Source organism: Rhinolophus ferrumequinum, chromosome 6, assembly GCF_004115265.2.
Source record: "Rhinolophus ferrumequinum isolate MPI-CBG mRhiFer1 chromosome 6, mRhiFer1_v1.p, whole genome shotgun sequence".
NCBI lineage: Eukaryota > Metazoa > Chordata > Mammalia > Chiroptera > Rhinolophidae > Rhinolophus > Rhinolophus ferrumequinum.
The window spans coordinates 28,593,220-28,614,505 of record NC_046289.1 but is presented as its reverse complement, the minus strand read 5'-3'; the positions used below and the strand labels follow the sequence as shown (position 1 = coordinate 28,614,505).

General features: G+C 43.5%; 1 protein-coding gene across 4 annotated transcripts in view; it reads left to right on the top strand.

Annotated features, from left to right (window-relative positions):
* RAD51B (RAD51 paralog B) overlaps positions 1–21,286 on the top strand; it is a 612,705-nt gene that overhangs the window by 339,062 nt on the left and 252,357 nt on the right. For all 4 annotated transcript variants that reach the window (XM_033109074.1, XM_033109075.1, XM_033109073.1 and 1 more), the window contains one exon: positions 14,023–14,119. In XM_033109074.1, the coding sequence (XP_032964965.1) occupies positions 14,023–14,119 (97 nt within the window). The remainder of the gene's footprint in view (positions 1–14,022; positions 14,120–21,286) is intronic.

The window sequence follows — 21,286 nt, the reverse complement described above, 5'->3', positions numbered from 1 at the left end:
AGTGGAGAGCCAGATTTTCTCTTTCAGAAGCGGGAGGAAAAGAACGTGTAGAGGAATTAACATGGATCTTGGGGTCAGGAGACTAGATTCAAGGCTCATCTCTACTGCTTCAGAGTCACAGCTTTAGAGCCATTGGTATGTCACTAGGATCCCTCCCTGTAGCAAAAGCCACCTAAGACTTATTTAAGGTTTTGTTCATTAGAAAAAAGGAAGGGGAGAAAGGACTGCATAGATTTAGGAGTAGTGGTAGATGTTACAGGGATGGCGTCTCGGGCTCTCAAAGCCCGTCAAGGTAGCGCTGACTGAAAAGGAGGCCTGGGAGGGGTTCCACTCTAGCTGTGCTGGGAGCAATGAAGCCGTGGGATACTCAGGGTTGGGGTTGGGGAGCGAAGCCTTTAGTGGACACTTTGCTCTTTAACCGCCTTGCAGTCTTGCCCTAAACCTACCTAGCCCCAGCTATGGCTTCCTCTCACTTCTTGCTTCCACTGTCGTCTGTTGGGAACTCCTTAACTAAATGAATGAATAGAGCCACTTCCAATAAACCATAACCAGCACTTACAGTGAGCCTCCCATTAGTAACAGAGGACCACCCTTAGCGAGAGCATAGAGGTTCTAACATTATTGATAGATACCTCTGTAGAGAGAAGAAGTGAATCCAAGATCCCGCTGCATTGGGCATCACAACTTCACAAGCAGCTGGTCCTTGTTTCATAAAGGCACAGAGCCAGCTTTCTAATGGGGGTTATTCCTTTACCGTCAGTCTGCATCTCTCTGGGAGGTGCACTCCCCTTCAGGATCAAAGAGTATAAAGAACATGGGATCTGGAGTCAGTAGACCTTGGTTTGGGTCCATCTATTTACTATAAACTTTAGACTAGTCACTTTCCTCTTTGATGCGGAAAAAGATGTAATACCTGCATAAGATGGTAAGGAGGTTCAGATGAGATTTTATGTTCATATTTGTATGTGTGTATTATATATGTGTGTGTTCATGTATGTGATATATGTGTATGTATGTATATATATGTATACATATATACATATATATGTACATATATATGTATATATACATACACATATATGTATCCTTTACTATTCTAAAGCAGCATAAAGCATATATATATGTACATATATATGTGTATATATATATATATATGTATCCTTTACTATTCTAAAGCAGCATAAAGAATTTCCCCCCATTATCAAGTTATTTCAAAGGCTACAGCTTACACAGGTAAGAATCAGAGCCACGTTGTGGTCTAATGGCTCTTCTGCTTATAGTGTGACCAATTCCCTATACCTCTTGGCACCTTGCTTTCCTCTCCTGTGAAATGGGCAAGAATACTGGTTGTCTAGAGAAGAAACTTATCTGGAGTGGAAAATGTGCAAAGTAGACATAGGACTGGTGATCATACTATTTCCAATACTACCGATTTCTTCCTTCCGGCAGGATTTAGAATGCCGCAGTAGTTTTCCTGGTGCCATGCTTGAACATGTGTATCTGGTTGAAAGAAGTGATTTTGGAGTCCTGTAGATGTTGCTGTTTTCAGCAAGCTAGGCAAGTTACTGAATACATTTATCTTTAAAGGAGAATAATAATGTCAGCTACCCCATAGGATTGCAATGGGAATTAAAGAGGTTATGTAAATAAGCCATAGAGAGTGGTCTTTGGCATCCAGTGGGTACTTAGTATTCTTCCTCTAAACCAGGGGTGTCCAAACTTTTTTCAACGTTTTTCACCAAGGGCCATACGCGGTAAAATACACAAACAGCCGGGCCACTCACTCGAGGGGAAGTACGTATTGCCTCACCTGGTTTATTTAAGTAAACTAAATATATTTTTGGAATTTGCTACGGGCCAATTATCAATGGATTATGGGCCGCAGTTGGCCCGTGGGCCGCAGTTTGGACACCCTTACTCTAGACTATATATTGCTCTTCAATTTTACCCTCTTCAAATAGTGTTTACTAAAAGTTCCAAGCAAGGCATGGTTCTAGGTGCTTTTACTTTAAATAATAGCGTACTGAGGGAAAGTCAGGTTGCGGTAAAGGGCTGAGGGAGCCAGTTATGTTTGTTTTATAAAAAACAATAGTGGTATCTCATCTCCTTCCCCTGGTCCAGGATCCCTTGGGCCTGGGATCTCTGGCTGGGTCTACGGAATACAGCAAAACTCACCAGAAACCAGCACTAATAAATGGCAGAGCATTTTGAGGGATTTTTGTTTGTGTTCCTGTGCTTACTCTCCTGGCAAGATAGGAAACCTTTAATAAGACTTTTCCTAAATGATGCTGCATGTGCAATGTGGATTTTTTTTTTTTTAATCTCTGTTCTCCTAACAAATGACCATTTCATGAGGTTTCTTTTCATTTTTCCTTCTTCTTTCCTGCTCCTCAGTACATTCCACAAAGAGCTTATTCCTCTGCTGGTTACTGATTGATGGTTGTACTCTGTGTGCCCTTTAATTTTGCAATAAACCAACAAGGAGTTGAGACCACAAACTTAAAGAGAATTGACTTATTTATTTGACTGGATTCACTGGAGCGACAGGCAGATTTAGTCATTTCAGTGTGGTCCTGGGGAGGGCAGGAGGAGTCCGTGAGAAGGAATACGGTTGTAAATAACCAGACAGAAAAGAGCTCGCTTGTCCTCCCATTCCAGAGCAGCTGGGCGTCCATTCTCAGCAGTGATCCCTTTCCAGGCCTTGGTGGAAGCAGGAAGTCTTCCACAAGACTTGCCCACAGCTCCAGGAGTCTGAATTCAGTGGGACTTTAGATGTATGGAAATGGATAGCCATGACCCATATTGGTCCTGTTTTCCCTAAGGGATTGTGATGCACCTTAAAGGACTGCAGGAACCTCCCTCAGTCACCAGTCTTTTCAGGCCTAGCCTTTTGGCTGAATGACTTCAAAGGCCAAGAACAAACCTCTGCCCCTATCAACTCCACCCCAGCTGTGTTTACACCGTAAGGCCAAGGGCTCCATTGGGATGCCAGAGGCACTAATATACTTCATTAATTGATTATCAAATATACTGAGAATCACTGAACTTTTTCTTCCTTAGCACCACCATTGTACATAGTGACCAGTCTAAAAATAAACACAAACATCATTTCAAGTAGGAAAACAACAACGAACTCTTTGCATGGTTGAAGTGGATCCCGAGTAAACTAAAGATAGCCCTTATAAGGTGTTTTAAAACATAAATACTATTATCATTTATATTTCAGGACTGCTTCATACCTAGGGCTGCTCTTTGTGAGTTGAAGTGAAGCTGGAAAGACAAATGCCCAAATGGAATTTGTCCCCGCTTTGAATTCCTACTCCAGATTCCAGTGTTGTTTGTGGCTCTAACACACGTAACCAGCTAACTGCCTATTCTTACTCTGCTCTCATGTGGCAAACTTTCTTCTGAAACTCTTGTGTCACACTTTAGCAGAACTGAAAATATTAGCAGAGTGGTTAGTGGTCACGACAGAAATAGAATCCAGGAGTTTGTGTCCTTTCTCTTGCCATACCTGCTGGAGCATGGTTCCTCCCTGGCCTGAAAACAATGTCTCCAACTCTACCAATAGGCTGGTTTCTTCTTGCTACTGAAAGTTTGTCTTAGTCTGAATTTTGTTCAGTTTTCCTTTACACGTGACTTTGCATTAAACAACATGGTCAATATGCTGTCACTCAGTGCCTTGCTATGAAGAAATTCATCAAGAAATATCCATGAGGCCATGAGTTTTCATGTTGAAAACCTTTCATGTGGTAAAACCAGCGGAGGCCAGAGAGCCAGGGAGACCTAGTTTGAATCAGGCTTTCCCACGTGCTAACTATTTGGTCTCAGAAAATTGCTCAACTTCTCTGAACCTCAGTTTCCTCCTCTTCAAAACGAGGATAATAACGTTCCCCTCTCTGAGGTGTGAGGATGAAATGAACGAATGGATGCTAATCACTGGTACAGGGTCTGATACCTAGGAAGTGCTCAATAAATGTTCATTTCCTCCCTTCTCCCCTTTAGAATGGGGACAGGTAGAGCAGTACACAAAATCTCATAACATTTACAGTGCAGATAGAGAGATAAGAATAACATACAATATAATTAGAAGAAGCTTCTCAAACTAAATTATTTGGTATTGATTCTAACGTGTATTCGGAACTGAGAGGTCAATTTAGGCTAGCACGGTTAGAAAAGATTTCATGGAAGAGGTAGCATTTGAACTGGCCCCAGAAACATGGAAATTTAAAGAAGAGTAAAGGAGGACATTGCAGACTGGGGCACTTGGGGTGGGGAGCCAGAGTGAACCATAGAGATAGAATGAGAATGTCCCAAGCCTCAATTTTTCCTCTGGAAAAACTGAAGTGAAGAAAATAAGTAAAAGGCTAGTAACGCCTGCTAGGTGTTAGGCGTTATCTTAAGTGCTACTCATTTATCCTCACAGTAGGTACAACTGTCATCTTAAATATGCATTCGTGCAAAATGAGGCACAGAGAGATGAAGTAATCCCCCTGAAATTATACAGCTACTAGTAGGTGGTGGAGCTGAGGTGCAAACCCAGGAGGTCTGGCTCCAGAGCCCACCTAACACACAACAGCTGCTGCAGTTATTTCCCAGCTTCCCTCCTGAGGCAGTGAGGATCAGCTAAGACCATTCCGTGAACATTCTCTGAAAAATATAAAGCACCATACCTGTGTAAAGGGGGGGTCATGTTTTCTTGTTAATAACATTAGATGAGAGGTGAACAAGATAGCCAGCTTGAAATGAGGAGGAAAAAGCACCTGCGTGCGGTTAGATGGGGCGAGTTTAGCAGTACAGGTGCCTTGCCATGTCCTTGAGCCACACAGAGGCCTGCCATAGCCTCCCGTTTCCTCTTGGGGCAGTGTTCCAGGTGGCTATTCCCAAGCCACCAGATTGGCACTGGAGACTAAAAACCTGTTTGTCATCTGGCATTAGGGCTTGCGCCGTGAGTATGATCTGCCCTCGACTGGGAAATCTGTTTTATGGGCCGATAGCCCTGGGAGTTGGCTTGGTAGTGACCGTGATGGAAGATCTCCACACCAAGGGCCTTGCTGTGGAAGGAAACCTGCCCCTACTCCCATGCAAATATTTAATCGTTTTAATGTATTTGTGCTGGGCCTATTCTTGTGTCTCTCCTATGTTGACTCTGTTTAATCGTAGGTTATTATTGTTTGTCTATAGCAATGTCATTTATTTAAATATGGACACCGACAGCATTCCTTCAGCTCCCAGCCTCCTAACCGTCCTTGTTAAAAATAACGCCTTACACAATATCTCTTCCTTGAGGACATCAAATACATAGTTTTTGTTCAAAAGCTTATCTGAGGAGGCTGCTGCCTTGGAAATGTGTTCCTAGGCAGACATTTTGACCACCTTTTGAGCAGATAGTGAGGGAGCTTTGCTCCCATTTTATGCCATAGGTTCACTCGGGAGATAAAGTTGGATGCACACATCTAGTGACTGAGTTTGGAGAGTCTTGGTGGTTAAGATGCCATTTGCCTTGGTGGCTTAGAGATCTAAGGAGTCAAACCAGTGTTGGCTCATTCTCCTTTAGAAATGTCTCAGAGATGAGTGAGACCAGAGGCCGCTCTGGGCTTCAGCTACTCCCTGCTATAAGCCACTGTAAGTGTGGCGAGGGCTGGAGAATAGCAAAGTAAGTGTAAATCAGGCCGGCCTCCCCCAAGAGCCATATTTTCAGACCCCCAGGGAGCAAGTGACTCAACAGAACTGTATTTTTTTGGTTTCAAATGAGTCTAAGGAGGGGAAATCAGTTAATAGCAGCAGTCTGTGATGGACTGGTCGCAAAGCTGTGCCTTTCTAATCCTCTTTGCAAATCAAAGGGAGGGGAATCCCCAGAGCCCAGGAGTACACGTGAATAGAAAGCACCATCAAGTAAAAAAACACCTAAAAAGGTCAGCAGAAACTCAGGGGGCTGTTGGAAATTCACCTCCCCTGCCTGTCTGTGGGACTTAGTGGGCACTGAGGGAGTGGGCGAAGACAACCAAACAACCTTCATGCAGAAGCAACCAGGCCACAGGAAATGTACAGTGAGGTGGAGGCTGGTGAGTTAGGAAGGTATCTTCCATGTGTGTGAACTTCAGAGTCATCCGGCGATTGGCCTTGTTCTTTTCCAAGCCCCGGCTGGCCAGAGACCTTTCTGGTCCCAGGATAACTGAAAAATTGCACACAGTTGGTGAATGCACCATTTGAAGCCACGGAGAAAGCACCGTCTCAGTTCACCAACGGTGCGTGCTATTTCCTGCAGTGGGCCCAAGATCACTGACAGGATGCCGCCGAGGTTGGGCTGAAGGTGGAAACAGCACACCAGCCTGCTGTTTGTGGCCTCGTTACAACTGTTGCTCCGTCTGAGACCCGGAACCAACACGTGTTAACCTCAGCCCCATCGGGGCCAGTGGAACAGCATGCCGACAGTGGAACGGGAGCGCTTCACGCCTACATCTGCGGCCTGGTAGCTGCCGGCCCAGGTTTTCCACTGCCTCTCCTGGCCTGTGCACCCCAAGAGAAGTAGGGCGAGGAGAAAGCCGCCCTATGGTGCCACACAGTTTTTTTTCGTATGTTTATGTTGGCCAAGTGGCAGACACAGTTCTACCTCAGTGTATTTCCTCTGAACGCAGCGGTCTGGGTAATGGGTAAAATGAGATGGAAGAGGTGTTATTATCAATCCCTTTGTGACTGAGTGATGAGTGTATGTTTGTGCAAAGCTGCGGAGATTCTTTTGTCTTCCTCCATCTGTGTTGCCTCATTCTGGGTAAATGTCTTCCTTAGGGACTCCTACTAGGCAAAGCGTTTCTCCAGTTTTGCCTGTGAAATGCGCAGTGAAATCTACAAAAGAGATTTTTGTCCCTCAGAATAAGAGGTGTGAATTTTATGAAGGTTGGAAGTATTCTCACCATAAACACAAAATTATGTCAAGTTGTCTCCCTCATTCTTTTTATCCCTCCTCTTCCTCAGCCACTGCCAATTAGTTCTGTGTAGGATGGATTTCTTTCTTAAGGTTGCAGGTGATGAGAATCAATGCTAATGGTGGCATTTTAAGTACAACACAAATACTAACGCGAATTGAAATGTGTAACATTTTTCATGGCAGCCTCCTACATGTACAGTCATAATACATTCATTTGCTTCATATCTTCTGTGGATTTAACGCTTCTAGGTACAGAGAGGTGAGGAGCATTTCCCAGACTTGCACAGCAGGTTAGTGACAGAGCCAGAAATAAAAGGCAGGCTGCCCGACTCCCACAGCAGTATCTCCTTCAAGCCAAATTGAAGTTTGGTGCTTTTACCACAAATATTTCAAGAGGAAAATCCCCCACAGCTCTTCAGATTTTCCCAGAAAACAGTTGTCACGCAGGCCTTCAAGATGGAAAGAGCAGGCTGGAATACTAAAACCTTATCAGTTCTTTATTCTCGAACTGACAGTTGATATTCTCTGGGCTAAAGTTAAAGAAAAATGATTTGTTTTCCATAATGGAATGATTAATAATTTTCCAAAGCTTGGCGAAACTAAGCCAGTGAATAGTAAAAACAGATTTCTGATGCTCACACTCTAAAATATTTGGTCTGACTTTTCCTCACAACAAATATTGGATATCTCTTTTCAGACCTGGAAGTGACAGGAAGGGAGTGGGATGGGGAATTGTCAGGGGACAGGCGTGTGTCTGCAAGGGTGGCCCTCCAGACCTGCTTTTGGGGGGACTTACCCTGTTCCCTCACTATACGCAGAGCCCCTTCCCCCTCTCTTTGTCCTCCCTCTGCCTCTCACCTTTCTCTGCTTTCCTTCTTCTTTCTCCCCCACTCCACACTCCTTTTTCGCTCCCACTCCCAGCTCCTATCACAGCAGATAGGTTAGGGCAGACACCGTCATGGTTGGAAAGCAAGAGGAGAGAATGGTGAAAACCACTCCAGGGCCTTTCTCTCAAGCTTTGGTGATGAAAGGACTCAATGAACCTTAACAATTTCTCACAGGAAAATTCCGGCCTCTGTCTCCTTAAAAGCAAGACATTCAGAAACCTTTAACAGAGCCAGGATTAAAACTCAGATTGTCTGGCTTCTCCGGGGCCTCTGTTTGGGTAGAAAGGCTAGATCACTGTCATATGTGGCAATTAGGATCATTTTTAGGTACCAAAAGTAACCATTTAAAAAAGTGTACATTAAGCAGATAGACCATTTTTAATACAACAAGAGAAAAAGTGAACAGTGTCTTCAGAGCAGATGAAAAGCAGAGCCCTGTCATGTGGCTAGTGCCGGGTTTAGGGGCAGGCAGGCAGTTTGTGATCAGTCAGCCCCACAGTCTCTCTCTGTACTACACACAATGCCCTTCTCTGGGTGGTCAGGTTATGCCGCCGGCTGCCTGTTTAGCTGGGAGCTGGAAGTATCGGGACAATCACTGCATCTAGCACTACAGGCCCAGTTAAAGTGATTTTGAAACGTCTCTGGTTCTCTGTGTTAAATTGTGGCAGGTTTCTGGCAGGGAGTGGGCGGGAAGAGGAAGCGGGTGTTTTTATGGGCAGAGAAATGTCCCTGAGATGCCTGAGGTTGCCTCATGAGTCCTCCAGCCCAGCCTACCCTTTAAACTCTGTTGCACATAGGCAGGAGTTCCGCGAAGAACTTTAGTTTGCAAGCCTCCTGTGGGCCTGAAATATGACAAGCCACACGCATCTGGGGCACGGAAAACTACCGAAAAGATTGGCGGAATCCCACTAGGATTGCCTCAAATGCTTGACATTTTCAGAGAAGCTGAAGCTCCTTACCTACTTGACCTATGGTTATTTATTAGTGTCAGAGTCACCAAGGACTCTTGTCACAAGATTGGGCATGTTACAGGGTAGCATTTGATAATCTTTTAGTGTATTTCTGGACGTTAGATCTCTCTGCTCATGACTTTTATAGATCAAATTCTCTAGGACAGCAAGGCCTGGAGAAGTCACCTGTCTGTGGATGTAGGCTGAGTTCCTCTCTCTCCGCTCCTCTGGCCCAGGGCACCTTATCTATTATTCACTGTTGATCTCAGATGAGTTCACTCTCTGGAAGGTGGGGATTACAAATTTGCCTCTCCCTTGGCCCCACAGAAAGTTGAATGAGGTCATGTGCCACATTCTTAGGTCCTTAAAAAAAAATCTGACTTTTAAATATTGAGGGATTGTTTTGCTGACCGGGAACATTTCTTCTGCTGAGCAAACAGGGCCAGCTATCCCATTCCAACCTATTCTATCCCTGGATGAGCACAAACTCCCACTTCCCTGTCACCTTCTAAGAGTCAGATAAAAGGAACTTCTTCCATCAAAGGCTGTGCCTTTAGGCCTGGCAGTTTTCCACTCTGATTTCCCCAGGGGTGTCCGTTTCCTCTTCTGTCCACCATTTTCAAGTACTCACAGTCGGTGGAATATATGAAGTGGCTGCTCATGGAGGCCCCAGCACAGATACTCCTAAATACTTCACTGGGGTGGCTCAGACTAGACACAGCCAGTGGCCCCTTACGTCAGAATGTATTCTGGACCAGGAGCCGGAGGCATGAGTTGGGTGGGGGTATAGCCTAAATGTAATCTCGTCGTAACATAGCCAAAGAAAGATGGGTCAACTGAAGGCAGGAGGTCCGCACTGGACATAGAGATTAGTAGAGAGGCTCAGTGGGCCAGTGGACCCCAGCTCGCCAGTGTCCTGACGCTTGAGACTGATGGTCTCTGACCAGCTTATTCTGCTCTTACCCTTCTGTCTCCAGGTATTTGCTCTCTTAAGCTATCTTTTTGATACTCAGCAGAAATGAGTCATATGTTTTTGTCTGTTTCTGTGTTGGTTGGTTTTTCATCCCCAGAGCCCTCTGCCTCTGACCAAAACAGCACTGATTTCCACCCATCTGCCTTACTAAGTCATCTGGTCTTTAACTGGTTCCTATCCCTTCATCTCTTTTCTCTAGCGTATTGTTGGTTATTTCTGAATCTGTACCTTGAAGTTTCTCCTCCTTTAGAGAATTTCATTGCTCCCTTCAAATGAGTGTAGATGTTAGTACAGAGAAGGGTCGCGTAGGATGCATTTAGAGACGGTAGGAAATGCAAGGGAACACTTAGAACCAGGGACATGGTCTTTGAAGAGAGAAATGTCCCCTTGCCCCACTTTGCCTTCAGAGGGGAGCATTAAAAATGAGGCTCAAGGTCTAGAAGACTCAAGGTTCATGTGACATAATACAAGGGGCCATTTGCTATTTGAGTATACCTCAAGCATCCTGCAACCAAGAGGACGCTGCACAGAAGCCCTGGGAGTAGGTTGTCTCTCCATTTCTAAAGCTGAGTGGAGACAATAGTTACTTTATATAACTTATCAGGCTTCCTGTTACCCCCAGTAGGTGGATGATATTCTCCTTCCTGAAGAGTAAACTATGTTGGATTCCAACTCCTTTCAGCTTCACATATAATCATAATACTTTAAAAAATATTGCTTCCTCTTAGAACAAGAGTCCCTCTCTGGTCTTTGAATTTGTAGTTGATGGTATTGGGGTGGGGGAAGGAATGTTGTATGTTAAATAAGCCGTACTTTTAGAGAAATGGCAAAAATAGCAGATGTCATTTCAATTAAATTTTTGTTGCTTTCTGAACATATCAACAGCAAATATTTGTTCTTTGTTAGCTGTGTGTTGTACAAAAAGGAATCAGGCATGGGTTTTCTATCTAAACAAGCAAGGTACAAACCAGCAAAGGATAATTAAAGACAATGATGGAGGCTAATCTTTGTTAAGCATTTACCATTGGCAAGGCATTATGCTAGGGACTTTATATGCATTATTCAGTTTAATCCTGGAAACCCTGTGAGTTGAGCATTATCATATCCAGAGAGGTTATGAAACTTGCCCAATGTCACACAGCTGGTAAGTGGTAGAACCCGGGATCTGAACTCAGGTCTGTCTGACTCCAAAGTGCTCACCCTAATCACTGTGCAAACTGCTCTTGCAACGAAATTAGCACCAAGCATCAGAAGTTCCAATCTTGCCAGTAGAGCAAAGCAGCAGGAAAGCCCCTTGAAGTGTCAGTCAGCACTCATTTTCAGAAACCAGATAGTGTTAAGACTGCTTACAATTTATAATAATATTTTGTGAATTACTTTAAGAGTGTAGTTTATAAGTGTCCAGATTGCCTCAGAGAACAGCACATCTATAGGTTTCCGCCCTTCGTTGTGCTTATTTGTAATCGATGCTAGTTGGAAATGTTTCCATTCTATCATTTTACTGAACACGGATTTAGAAAACCACCACAACTCAGTAAGATGGTGTGATTAGCAAACCCCTGAGTTTGGTTGCTATATATCCTTCAGTGATTTGGTTTTCAGACATTTAATAAAAAGGGAGAGGATTTTTAGCAAAACCACTTAGGAGCATGTTCTCTAGCCAATGCAGAGTGAAAATGGTTTTTTCTCCATCTACTCTTCCACCGGTAGTAGGAATGAGAGTGGTTATCTTTTGTGGTACATTAAAAAATATATTTTTTTCATTCTTTTTTATTTTTCAATTACAATCGACATGAAATATATTAGTTTCAGGTGTACAACATAGTGATTAGACATTTATGTAACTTACAAAGTGACCACCCCGATACGTCTAGTTCTTCTGAGTTCCATCTGTATAGACTTTGGTTTTTGGCTCCACAGGATGTCATTTTAATAGTTCTGTACAATACAACGATCATCTCAGTCCAAGTTTCCACTATAGGACCAATGAAATAATAATAAAAGTGAGAAAAAGTGGTCTGAATAGTTTAGCAAACAAGTTTCTTTAACTTACAAGTTTCTAGAGAAGACAGAGAGTGCCTTGACCTCTTTATTTTCCCCTTTGTATATGGTGACATGCTTTGCACGGTAGGGGTTCCATACATTGTTTTCTCATTACTGTTACCATAGCTTTAGAGGTCTACTGATTTTCACCATGCTGTCTTTTAGGAGAATCCCCCCCCAAAATAGGGCTTCCACATTGAGATCTCTCTGAAGCTTCACATTTTTTAAACTAGGACATACAGATACATTATTTTCTTCATTGGTAGATAAAGCACGTAGTATTTTCAGAACAACGCCAGTATCTTATTGGCCTTGCTTTAAAGAATTACTATATTTTTCTTGCTGAGATTTTTGCACAAATTCTTTGCAATTAAATAAAACTTAGAAAGGACTACGAGTGGTAGAAACGATCAGGTACTTAAGTATACCCTGATACAGAAAATTGTGATTCAGTGTTCTATTATTGGATCCAGTGGTCTGAAGCATGTGGCATATACTGACGTATTAACCTCTACAGCATCATTCTGAAGGAAATAATGACAACAATGGCTTCTAGTTATTGAATATTTACTACTATGTGCCAGACACTATATTAAGTACCTTAACACTGATTATCTCATTTAATTCTCAAAACAATTCTATAAGATAGGTGCTATTTTACCTATGAACAAATGAAGCTGAAAGGTTTAAGTAATTTTTCCAAGGTTCACAGTGTCAGAATCAGAATCTGAACGTAGTTTTATTGAACTCCCAGTCTCATATCCTATATTATAAGGAGAGAAATGAACATACTTCCTTAACCATGCTCCTGAATATGAATATTTCTTACAAAAGCAGGCTGTTATTTGACCATTTCCAGCCATTTTAATTGAAGACGTATTATGCGTGGTTCTTACCAGTCCCAGTGAAAAGTCGCAATACACAAGAACACGAGAGATAAGATTAGCAAATACTCAGCGGAATGCTGTAATATCCGATCTTCGATGCAGGGGAGCTGGAAACCCATGAACCTAGTTGACACACAACGACCTTGGAAGGTTGCCTTTGTTAACAGAGTACTTCATTTCTTCACTTGACCTTGCCATCGTGCTCTCCCCTCAAGCCCTCAATTTAGCTGCCATTGGTATAGGATTTATAACGTGTCCCTGGCCATTCCAGAGACAGCAACAGAGGTGTGGCTGAAAAGCCGGACAATAGAGAATGGAGACGATTTTCATTTCTGTTCAAATCAAGGTGATAACGACACCGTAGCTGATCCCCGGCACAGACCAAGACAGTCCTTCTAGGTGCATATTCCAGGTACTAAATGCCTAGTACCCTTTCAGAAGGGACGTTTTCTCTGACGGGCCAAGTAGTGTACAGTTTCCGCCCATGGTGGGAACACCCCAACCTTGGGAAATAATCAGTGCTAGTCTTGTTACAATTTTCCAGGAGAGAATCTGGATCTTATTCTTCCTTTAGGTTTCTAAACAATACAGTAAATTTTATAAGAGAGGATTTTTAAGGAAAATAATAATTTTTTGGTTGAACCAAATGTGAAAATATTGTGTGGCAGTGGACCATGTGAATTAAGTAATTTTACAGTCTTCCCTAGGAATTTTAAATGTCATGAACTTTATTTTGAATAGGTAGGATTATATTAATTTGTGTTTTAAATACATAATGAGACTTCGGAATTCTTTTGTTAGAATTCAACTAATTTAAAAGAAGAGTATTCTTCCCTTAGAGATGAATCTTATTCCAATTTCACAAGTTTGGAAATAAAACTCTGATAATCAAGGGAAGAAGCCTCAGGCATCCAAATTTTTCAATTATTGCTTTCATTCAGCACTAGCAATATCTTGGGTTGTGGATATAGTCTTAAAATTTTAAGTTTAATAAAATGTGTACATATGCATATTCTCTGGTTAGCCTTCTGTTACTCACCTAACATGACAACACCTCTCAGTCCAAATTAACGCAGCATTTACACAGAATTGGTTAGTGGTTTGAACTCTGAAAAAAGGCAGCCTGTTTCCTGAGTTTTCTGTGTTTTGAATGACCTATGGGCTTTTGCCAGATATTCTGGCCCATAGATAAAACTGGTGAAAGTCAGAGCTGGGGTTTTCCTACCTGTGTACTTATCAGTTTTCCCCGAAGCCACAGTCTGTCTTTTGATAGCTCTAATAATTAATTTGGTCTTCTCTCTTCTCCCTTCTTTCCCCTACTGCTCCCCACCCCCTTCTCCTTGTCTGTTCACAGGTTATCTTGACGAATCAAATTACAACCCATCTGAGCAGAGCCCTAGCTTCTCAGGCAGACCTGGTGTCTCCAGCTGATGATTTGTCCCTGTCTGAAGGTAAGGGATCTGTCCTAGAGGGGCTGAAACTTGACACTGACATACAGCCCCACCACCTCTCTGCCTCCTGTTGAGAGCTGGGAGACACAGCTAATAGGCCCTGGCCAGTGGACCCAGCCGCAGCCTAGTGATTTAGGCTTGGCCACCTTTCCTGGCATCTGATCCCTGATATTTGGAGAGTCTCTTGCCCTGTCACTGTACGTGAGCCTCCTTTTTCACCTTACTGAGTCATCTTAACAGACATCCATCACCTCTACTTTGAGGCTTGCCACTCCTCTCTAGGCTGTTTTCGGTCCTTAATATGAGGGCTGGTGAACTGCTAACTGACTTTGTTTTTGAGAGTGAGGCTCAAAGTTTGGCTTTACCGGTGGTCTCACATCAATTTTAGTTTTTCGTCTGTGCTGAATGCTTTTGGACTGGCTGAAAGTGTAAACCAGTATGCTGTGCTGGTGAGGTGGCATTCCCTATTGGCTTTATGAAAGAGCCAATAGGCTTTTTTTAAGAAAGATGAAGAAAAACGCTCTATGTTGGTAACTCTGCAAAATTTTCTCCACGCTCCCATGCTAGCAAAGGTCAGGCTGGCTATGGTTTACGTAGCTAGGGGAATTACACCACTGAGCCAGGGGCTGGTTTCTAGTTTGATTGAAAGTTCTTACTTGACATTTCTGAGTTCTGCTAATTGTAGTCTTTGAGGGCAGAATACTGTGGGCCTGAGTGCATGGCTGTTCCAGGCCCCCTCTGCACTTTCCATGCACTGAGAATTATTCATGATGGAATGTATGGGACTTCTAGGCCTAGCAAGAGTCCCGACTGCCCAGGTGACCATCCACGTATCAGACTCAGTTTATAGTCTCAGAAATAGCAAGGACCACACACCCCTGCTTCTCGGTAGTGTTTGTCAAAGGGAAAACTAATTACTTATTTATAACAGTAGTAGAATGCTGTGTACCCTAATTCCACATTCAGTGACGTATTATCACTCCTCCATCACCTGGACTAAAAACCTGACTCATTTACTATTCCTCCCTCCTTACACTCTTGTATCATCAAATCTACTTGCTTCATCTTTCCAAATATATCTTTCCTCTGTCCCTTCTTTTTGTAATTTGTATTGCGATCAGCTGACTTTTTAAACTCACAATTGGGATTATTTTAATAAAATTCCCAAATGGTTTCCCATCTCCAGACTCTACCATTTTCCTTCTGCCACTACCAAATGGAACTTCCCCAGTCTGGCTTCCTTTTACTGTGTTACTCTCCTACTCAGAAAGCTTGGAGTTGTTTCAGCCCATTTTCCGAGAGTGGGCTGAAGTCAATAAGCTAACTTAAAAGTATTCAGGAATTTGTGATTTGTTAGCTTGAAATTAGCCAGGGTCAAAGTATTTACACCAGGGAAATCAGCAAATGCTAAAAACCAGGTGTTTTTTTCTTTGTTTGTTTTTTGTTTTCACAAATCAGTTTCCAAAACACCGCTAGATAAAGTCAAGGCTTCTTAATGCTTTGCAGTCTGTCCTTTCCTTCCTATTCAGCCTTTGTTCTTGCCAATTCCTTGGCTGAAGCTCTTGTGTCAAGTGTGCTGACTTTCTGCCTGCTGCTCCCCGCTCCTGCCCCCATGCCTCTGCAGGGACAGCTTGTCCTACCTTGACTAGCGTTTACCTTTTCCACTTCTACCTCTTCTTTTCATCCTAAATCCTCCCACTCCTTCAAGGTTTATTTAAAGACCACCTTCCAGAAAACCTCCTTGCTTGTTCCCGTCTGTATTGGTTTTACTCTCTCTTCCTCCTCTGTGGTCCTCTACCTCTCAGCTATACCAAGGAAAGATCTAGAAAAGTTGATTTAACTTTTCATGGTTTCCTGACTAGATTGGCAGATTTTCTTTTTTTTATAGACACAGACTATCTCATGCTTTTTGTATTCATGTTGTTTCTGAGTGACTAGCAAAGTTCTAGGCACATAATCAGCAGTAAATAAATGCTGAACGAATATCATAGTTAATGCTTTGTAAGAACAGTAATCATGAGAATCACAGAAAGCACCTATGATCATCATTAAAAATTTTTATAATTATTACGTGCGCACACACACACACACACACACACACATTTATATTCAACTCTGAGCAGAACAAAGTATCTTGTTTCCTTATTTGAAAACCAGTTCAGTAACAGTACTTTGCTTTGTCTTGACTCCTGGTTCATCTTAAACAAAGAAGAGGAGTGAAGCAGATACAAAGGAAATTGCTTTGGGGCTCCAGTGTAACCACTCAGGAAAATGGTAAAGTTGTGTTCATGGCAAAGGAAGAGTTACCAGGTCAACCCTAGATAGCTTTTTCTTATGATGAAATCCAAGGGAGAATGGAAACAGGTGACTTTCCTAGATCTTTTTCTTGCATAGCTGAGCAGGTAAAGAGGCTATAGAAATATTTTTTCTGAAGTCTATAATGAAGTTCCATGCCAGTGAATTCAAATGGACAAATTTCTTAGAACATTTATACCTAGTCAAACATATTGCAATGGCTGTTAATGTTACTATGATTAATGTGTATAAATTGCTTTGTTGTTGTTTCAAGCGTTCATTGTATTAGCTTGCCATTTTGTTATGAGCTCTGTGGTCTTGGGCAGGTCTTTTAAGCACTTTGGGACTCAGATAAGATTTCCAGCTCTAGCATTGTGAGATCATAACATGGGTCTGGCGACCAGGAGTATTCACTCGTTGATGCAGTTTCAAAATTCCGATTTTCAGAGTGGGAAGAATGACCATGTCCTTCTAGACCAAACATAACAAAAAGGATCTTCAGAAGTCTTAGCACCAATACTTCAGCATACCAATAACAACTTCCTCTCCCCATGTTGCTATCTCTTTTTCACTCTGAACACTTCTCGTCTGGTCTGTCTCTTGCTCTCTCTGCCTTTCTCCCCCACAAACATGTAACCAAGAAAAAGTGTGTGCACATCAGCGAGAGTGAGAAACACACTGTGATGGGGTGAGCTCCAGGTCTACCCTGACCTGTAATAGATTTCAGCTGCAGAGCAGAGGGCACTACTTCAGCCGTGCTCCCTTGAAAACAGTTGTGGGGTGAGAACACATGGCCACAGAGCAGCCAGCAATAAAATGATATGAGTTGACCTGAGAGAAGGACCCTGCAGGGGCTGATTCGGGGAAATGAAGTCTTTTCTGCTTTGACACAGAGCAGGGAATACAAGTGACCTGGCCCAACGGAGAGATCTCTTCCACCCCAGTGGATCCTGTACTATTAATATCTGCCAGCTGCAGGCGCAGAGCATCCCCTGCTGAGATCAAAAGAACCCCTATCTTAGCTGGAACAAGGTCATCTGCACAGGACTGTAAAAGCGAGCCCTGGCTGGCTCAGGGACCTCTATGGGGGAGGAGAAGTCAGGAGATGGGGTGGTGGGAGGTGCTCTCTCACGCTCCTTTAATCTCGGCTGACCAGCTGTTGCCCTCCCAGTGTTTGTAAAGTTGAGAGTTCTTTGTTTTTGTGTAGCTGGGTTTTTTTTTCCTTATTGAATTTGTGCTGGGTTGTTGCTTGGATTATGCGGACCCACATTGACTGCTTGGGTCCACGGTATGATTCCTTCGTTGAGGTTTCATCCCACTGTTGAATGATCGAGCTCCCAGATGGGAGAGCCAAGGAAAGAAGAGGTGGGCCCTCATGGCAAGGCCGTTCCTGACGTTGCTCTGACCCCATAGCTTGGTGCCTTGAGGAGGAATGAGAGGGTGAATTGAATCTTCACTATTTAGTTAAAATAACTCCTCATATGTGCAATGTGCTTGTCAATTTTTCAGCCCGCCTTTTGCAAACATTATTTCATTCGGTTGGAAGAATGGAACCTTGAAGACTTCTGCAAATGAACCAAAGTATACTGGGAACCTCAGGGCAGAAATTGGGATTTGGGGTTTTATAATCTCTATTGTTCGCGAGCGGGCACTGACTCGAAGTATGTGCTTCTTTGGTTTTCTGTTTTGTTGACAGAAGCTCGGCATCTCGGTTATATCGGAGTTCAGTGACCGGTTATTGACTAGGTTATTGTAACTTCTGTGGTCAAGGACATCGTTCTTAGGTGCCCTTGCCAGTTCTTCCTGGTCGTCAGGAAAGATACTAAGGCTGGTCGGAGCTCAGTCCCAGGAATATCCCTTTTGGCCATAGTGATCAGTAGAGAAAGGATCGAACAGTCCAGCCAGCCTAAGACACCACATCCTGTTCTGAAGTCACCTGGCATTTGAGCAGAAGGACTGTCTGGGCCCTACCCACGCAAGCACAGGTGCTAGTGAGATGGACGTGCGGTGGCAGTGGGCGCTGTATGAGCCTGAAGGTCTGCACAAGCTGGACCATTAGCTTTCTTTCTTCTGATGATTTAATGGGCAGCAGTTACTTCCGTGTGGTGACACAGCCCATGTCAGGAGCCCTAGATGGCTTCATGGAAAGAAAGACATTATTAGACCGCCGTCCTGCCATTCCCAGCATCTGGCATGTTAGTATTCCCTTATTTGCATTCATCGTTTTTGATAAATAATAGCACTTAAAAACTGAAAATGAAAAGTGCATAGAGGGGTCAAGGAAAGAACACAAGGGAAAAAAAGTTCTTTCTAGAACCAAGAGTGGTTTCTCATTTTAGTATTGGAAGCCTTTCCATTCCAGTTGAATTGATGGCTGATTTCATGTGCAAGAGAAAGTATTTTGAGATTCATTTTCCTTAACAAACCATCCCTACAAAAAGCTGGAGTCCATTTAAAAGATTATATGCAAGTGCGTGGCTTGTGTCTCTTCTAAAATAAATTCACCACGTAAGAACAGCTCAGAATGGTTGGGGCGAATCAGGGGCTCATGGTTGTGAAAGAAGCAGACTTCAAAGCGTGGTATGAATTTTCAAGTTTTATTTCCACTCTTGGTTTCCAGCTGGATCTGCTCTGGATTTACTGCAGGATGTTTGAAAATGTGGCTCCCTGCTAATCTCAGACAGTTGCTATGATCAATGGTTTCTTTCATTTCCGATAAAAAACACTGGTGTTTCTGCTTAAATTGTGTGTACTTTCAGCTTTATTATTATAGTCATAATTTATTGTCCGGCATTACCCAAATTTGTAATCCATTAACCACAAACTTTGGGGTGGGTTGGTCAGGTTAGCAGAACTCTCTCCACACTTTAGTTCCAAGGCCAGTCCCAAACTAAATGGTCATGGGTTTGGGCAGGACATGGACAAATGGGTGAAGCAGTTTTAAAAGTCCACTTCTCAGGGGTAGGGTGCAGGTTGGCTATAATCAGTGCTTTAAAAACATGAAGTGTCCCCATGTGGCTGCAAGCTTAATATTAACAACTGTGATTGATCCCTCTTAACATTAGCATTTCCATCACATTTTAAAATGTCTTAAAATGATGAATCAGTTAATCTACCCCAAGCAACGGAAACGTGAAGGAGAGAAGGGACTCGCTCAAAGGCCACACAGTGAGTGAGCGGTGGTGGTGCCGGGAACAGCAGTCAGCGCCCCTCCTGTGAAACCTGAGACGTGGACACTGCTGCCTCTTAGGAGGGAGTTGGAGATAAAAATGTTGGAGTGTCCCAGTGACCTTTCCATTTTTGATTCCAAAGCCACAGACATATATCAACAGACACGACTTCACATGCTTCTATTCACACGGGGACACACACCTACCCGCGCTCCACTCTCCCTCATATTCAAGAGTCCGTGGCACTTAGCTGGGCGTATTTTACTTCCAGAAACTGTTCGATTGCCATGAAAGACCTAATTTATAGAAAAAAGATTAAAAGCACCCCAAATCTGTGGTGTTTAGCTAAAGAAAGCCTAAATATTATGTGAGCTGGGAATAGCTAGAGTTGAGAGCGGTCAGGCACAGTCTACAAATGTCTGACAGTCTCCAGAGGGAGAGGAACTTGAGGATTTTCAGCAGAGAGGCCAGGGGGCAATAGAAACACGGTGGAGCGATCAAAGGAGAAAGGGAACATTGAAGGCACCCACCAGGAAGTACTGCCTTGTCAGGAGCTCTGTTTTGCTAGCGATAGTTTGCCGAAGAGAGACACATTGGAAGCACGAGGTTCATTAAGATCAAATTAGAGGCCGGCCCGGTGGCTCAGGCGGTTAGAGCTCCATGCTCCTAACTCCGAAGGCTGCCGGTTCGATTCCCACATGGGCCAGTGGGCTCTCAACCACAAGGTTGCCAGTTCAATTCCTCGACTCCCTCAAGGGATGGTGGGCTCCGCCCCCTGCAACTAAGATTGAACACAGCACCTTGAGCTGAGCTGCCGCTGAGCTCCCGATGGCTCAGTTGGTTGGAGTGCGTTCTCTCAACCACAAGGTTGCTGGTTCAACTCCTGCAAGGGATGGTGGGCTGTGCCCCCTGCAACTAGCAACGGCAACTGGACCCGGAACTGAGCTGCGCCCAACACAACTAAGACTGAAAGGACAACAACTTGAAGCTGAACGGCACCCTCCACAACTAAGATTGAAAGGACAACAACTTGACTTGGAAAACAGGCCTGGAAGTACACACTGTTCCCCAATAAAGTCCTGTTCCCCTTCCCCAATAAAATCTTTAAAAAAAAAAAAAAAAAAAAAAAAAATTAGATAAGAGCCAGAGCGTATTCTTTGGGAAGCAGTCCTTGAGGTGGTTCGTGGGAAGGCTGCGCTAGACGCTTTGACAGGATTTCCCCCTTACCCTCAGACCTCTTCACCCTTTAGGATCAGCCGGCTAATTTCCCATGTCTGCACACGTTCATGTTGACATCTCAGTGTCGACGGCAGAAGGGACGAGAACACCAAAGCCGGTGTTTTCGTTTGTTTCAACTACAGAGATGATGGGACCAAAAGCCCGGAGATTGGGATGCCAAGAGGGGTTGTGATCCCAGAGAGCTTCGCATTGGAAGGATTTTCTAAGAGATTCTGTTTACCGTCATTCAAGGGAATTCTATACCAAATATGAGAGGCCTCTAGGTCAGAGATCATAAAGGAAGGAAGAATGGCTGGTTTCTAGGGGTGACACCCAGGGGATAACTTAGTTTGTGTTGTAACGTTATGTGAAAAACTTTCAGCATGCATTTTTGATGTTAACTAGGATTTGGGGAAGATTGTAACGAGGTCTGGCAACGTGGTCTGGTCCAAGGAGAGGCCAGCTAAGCTCTAACCTAGGTTCA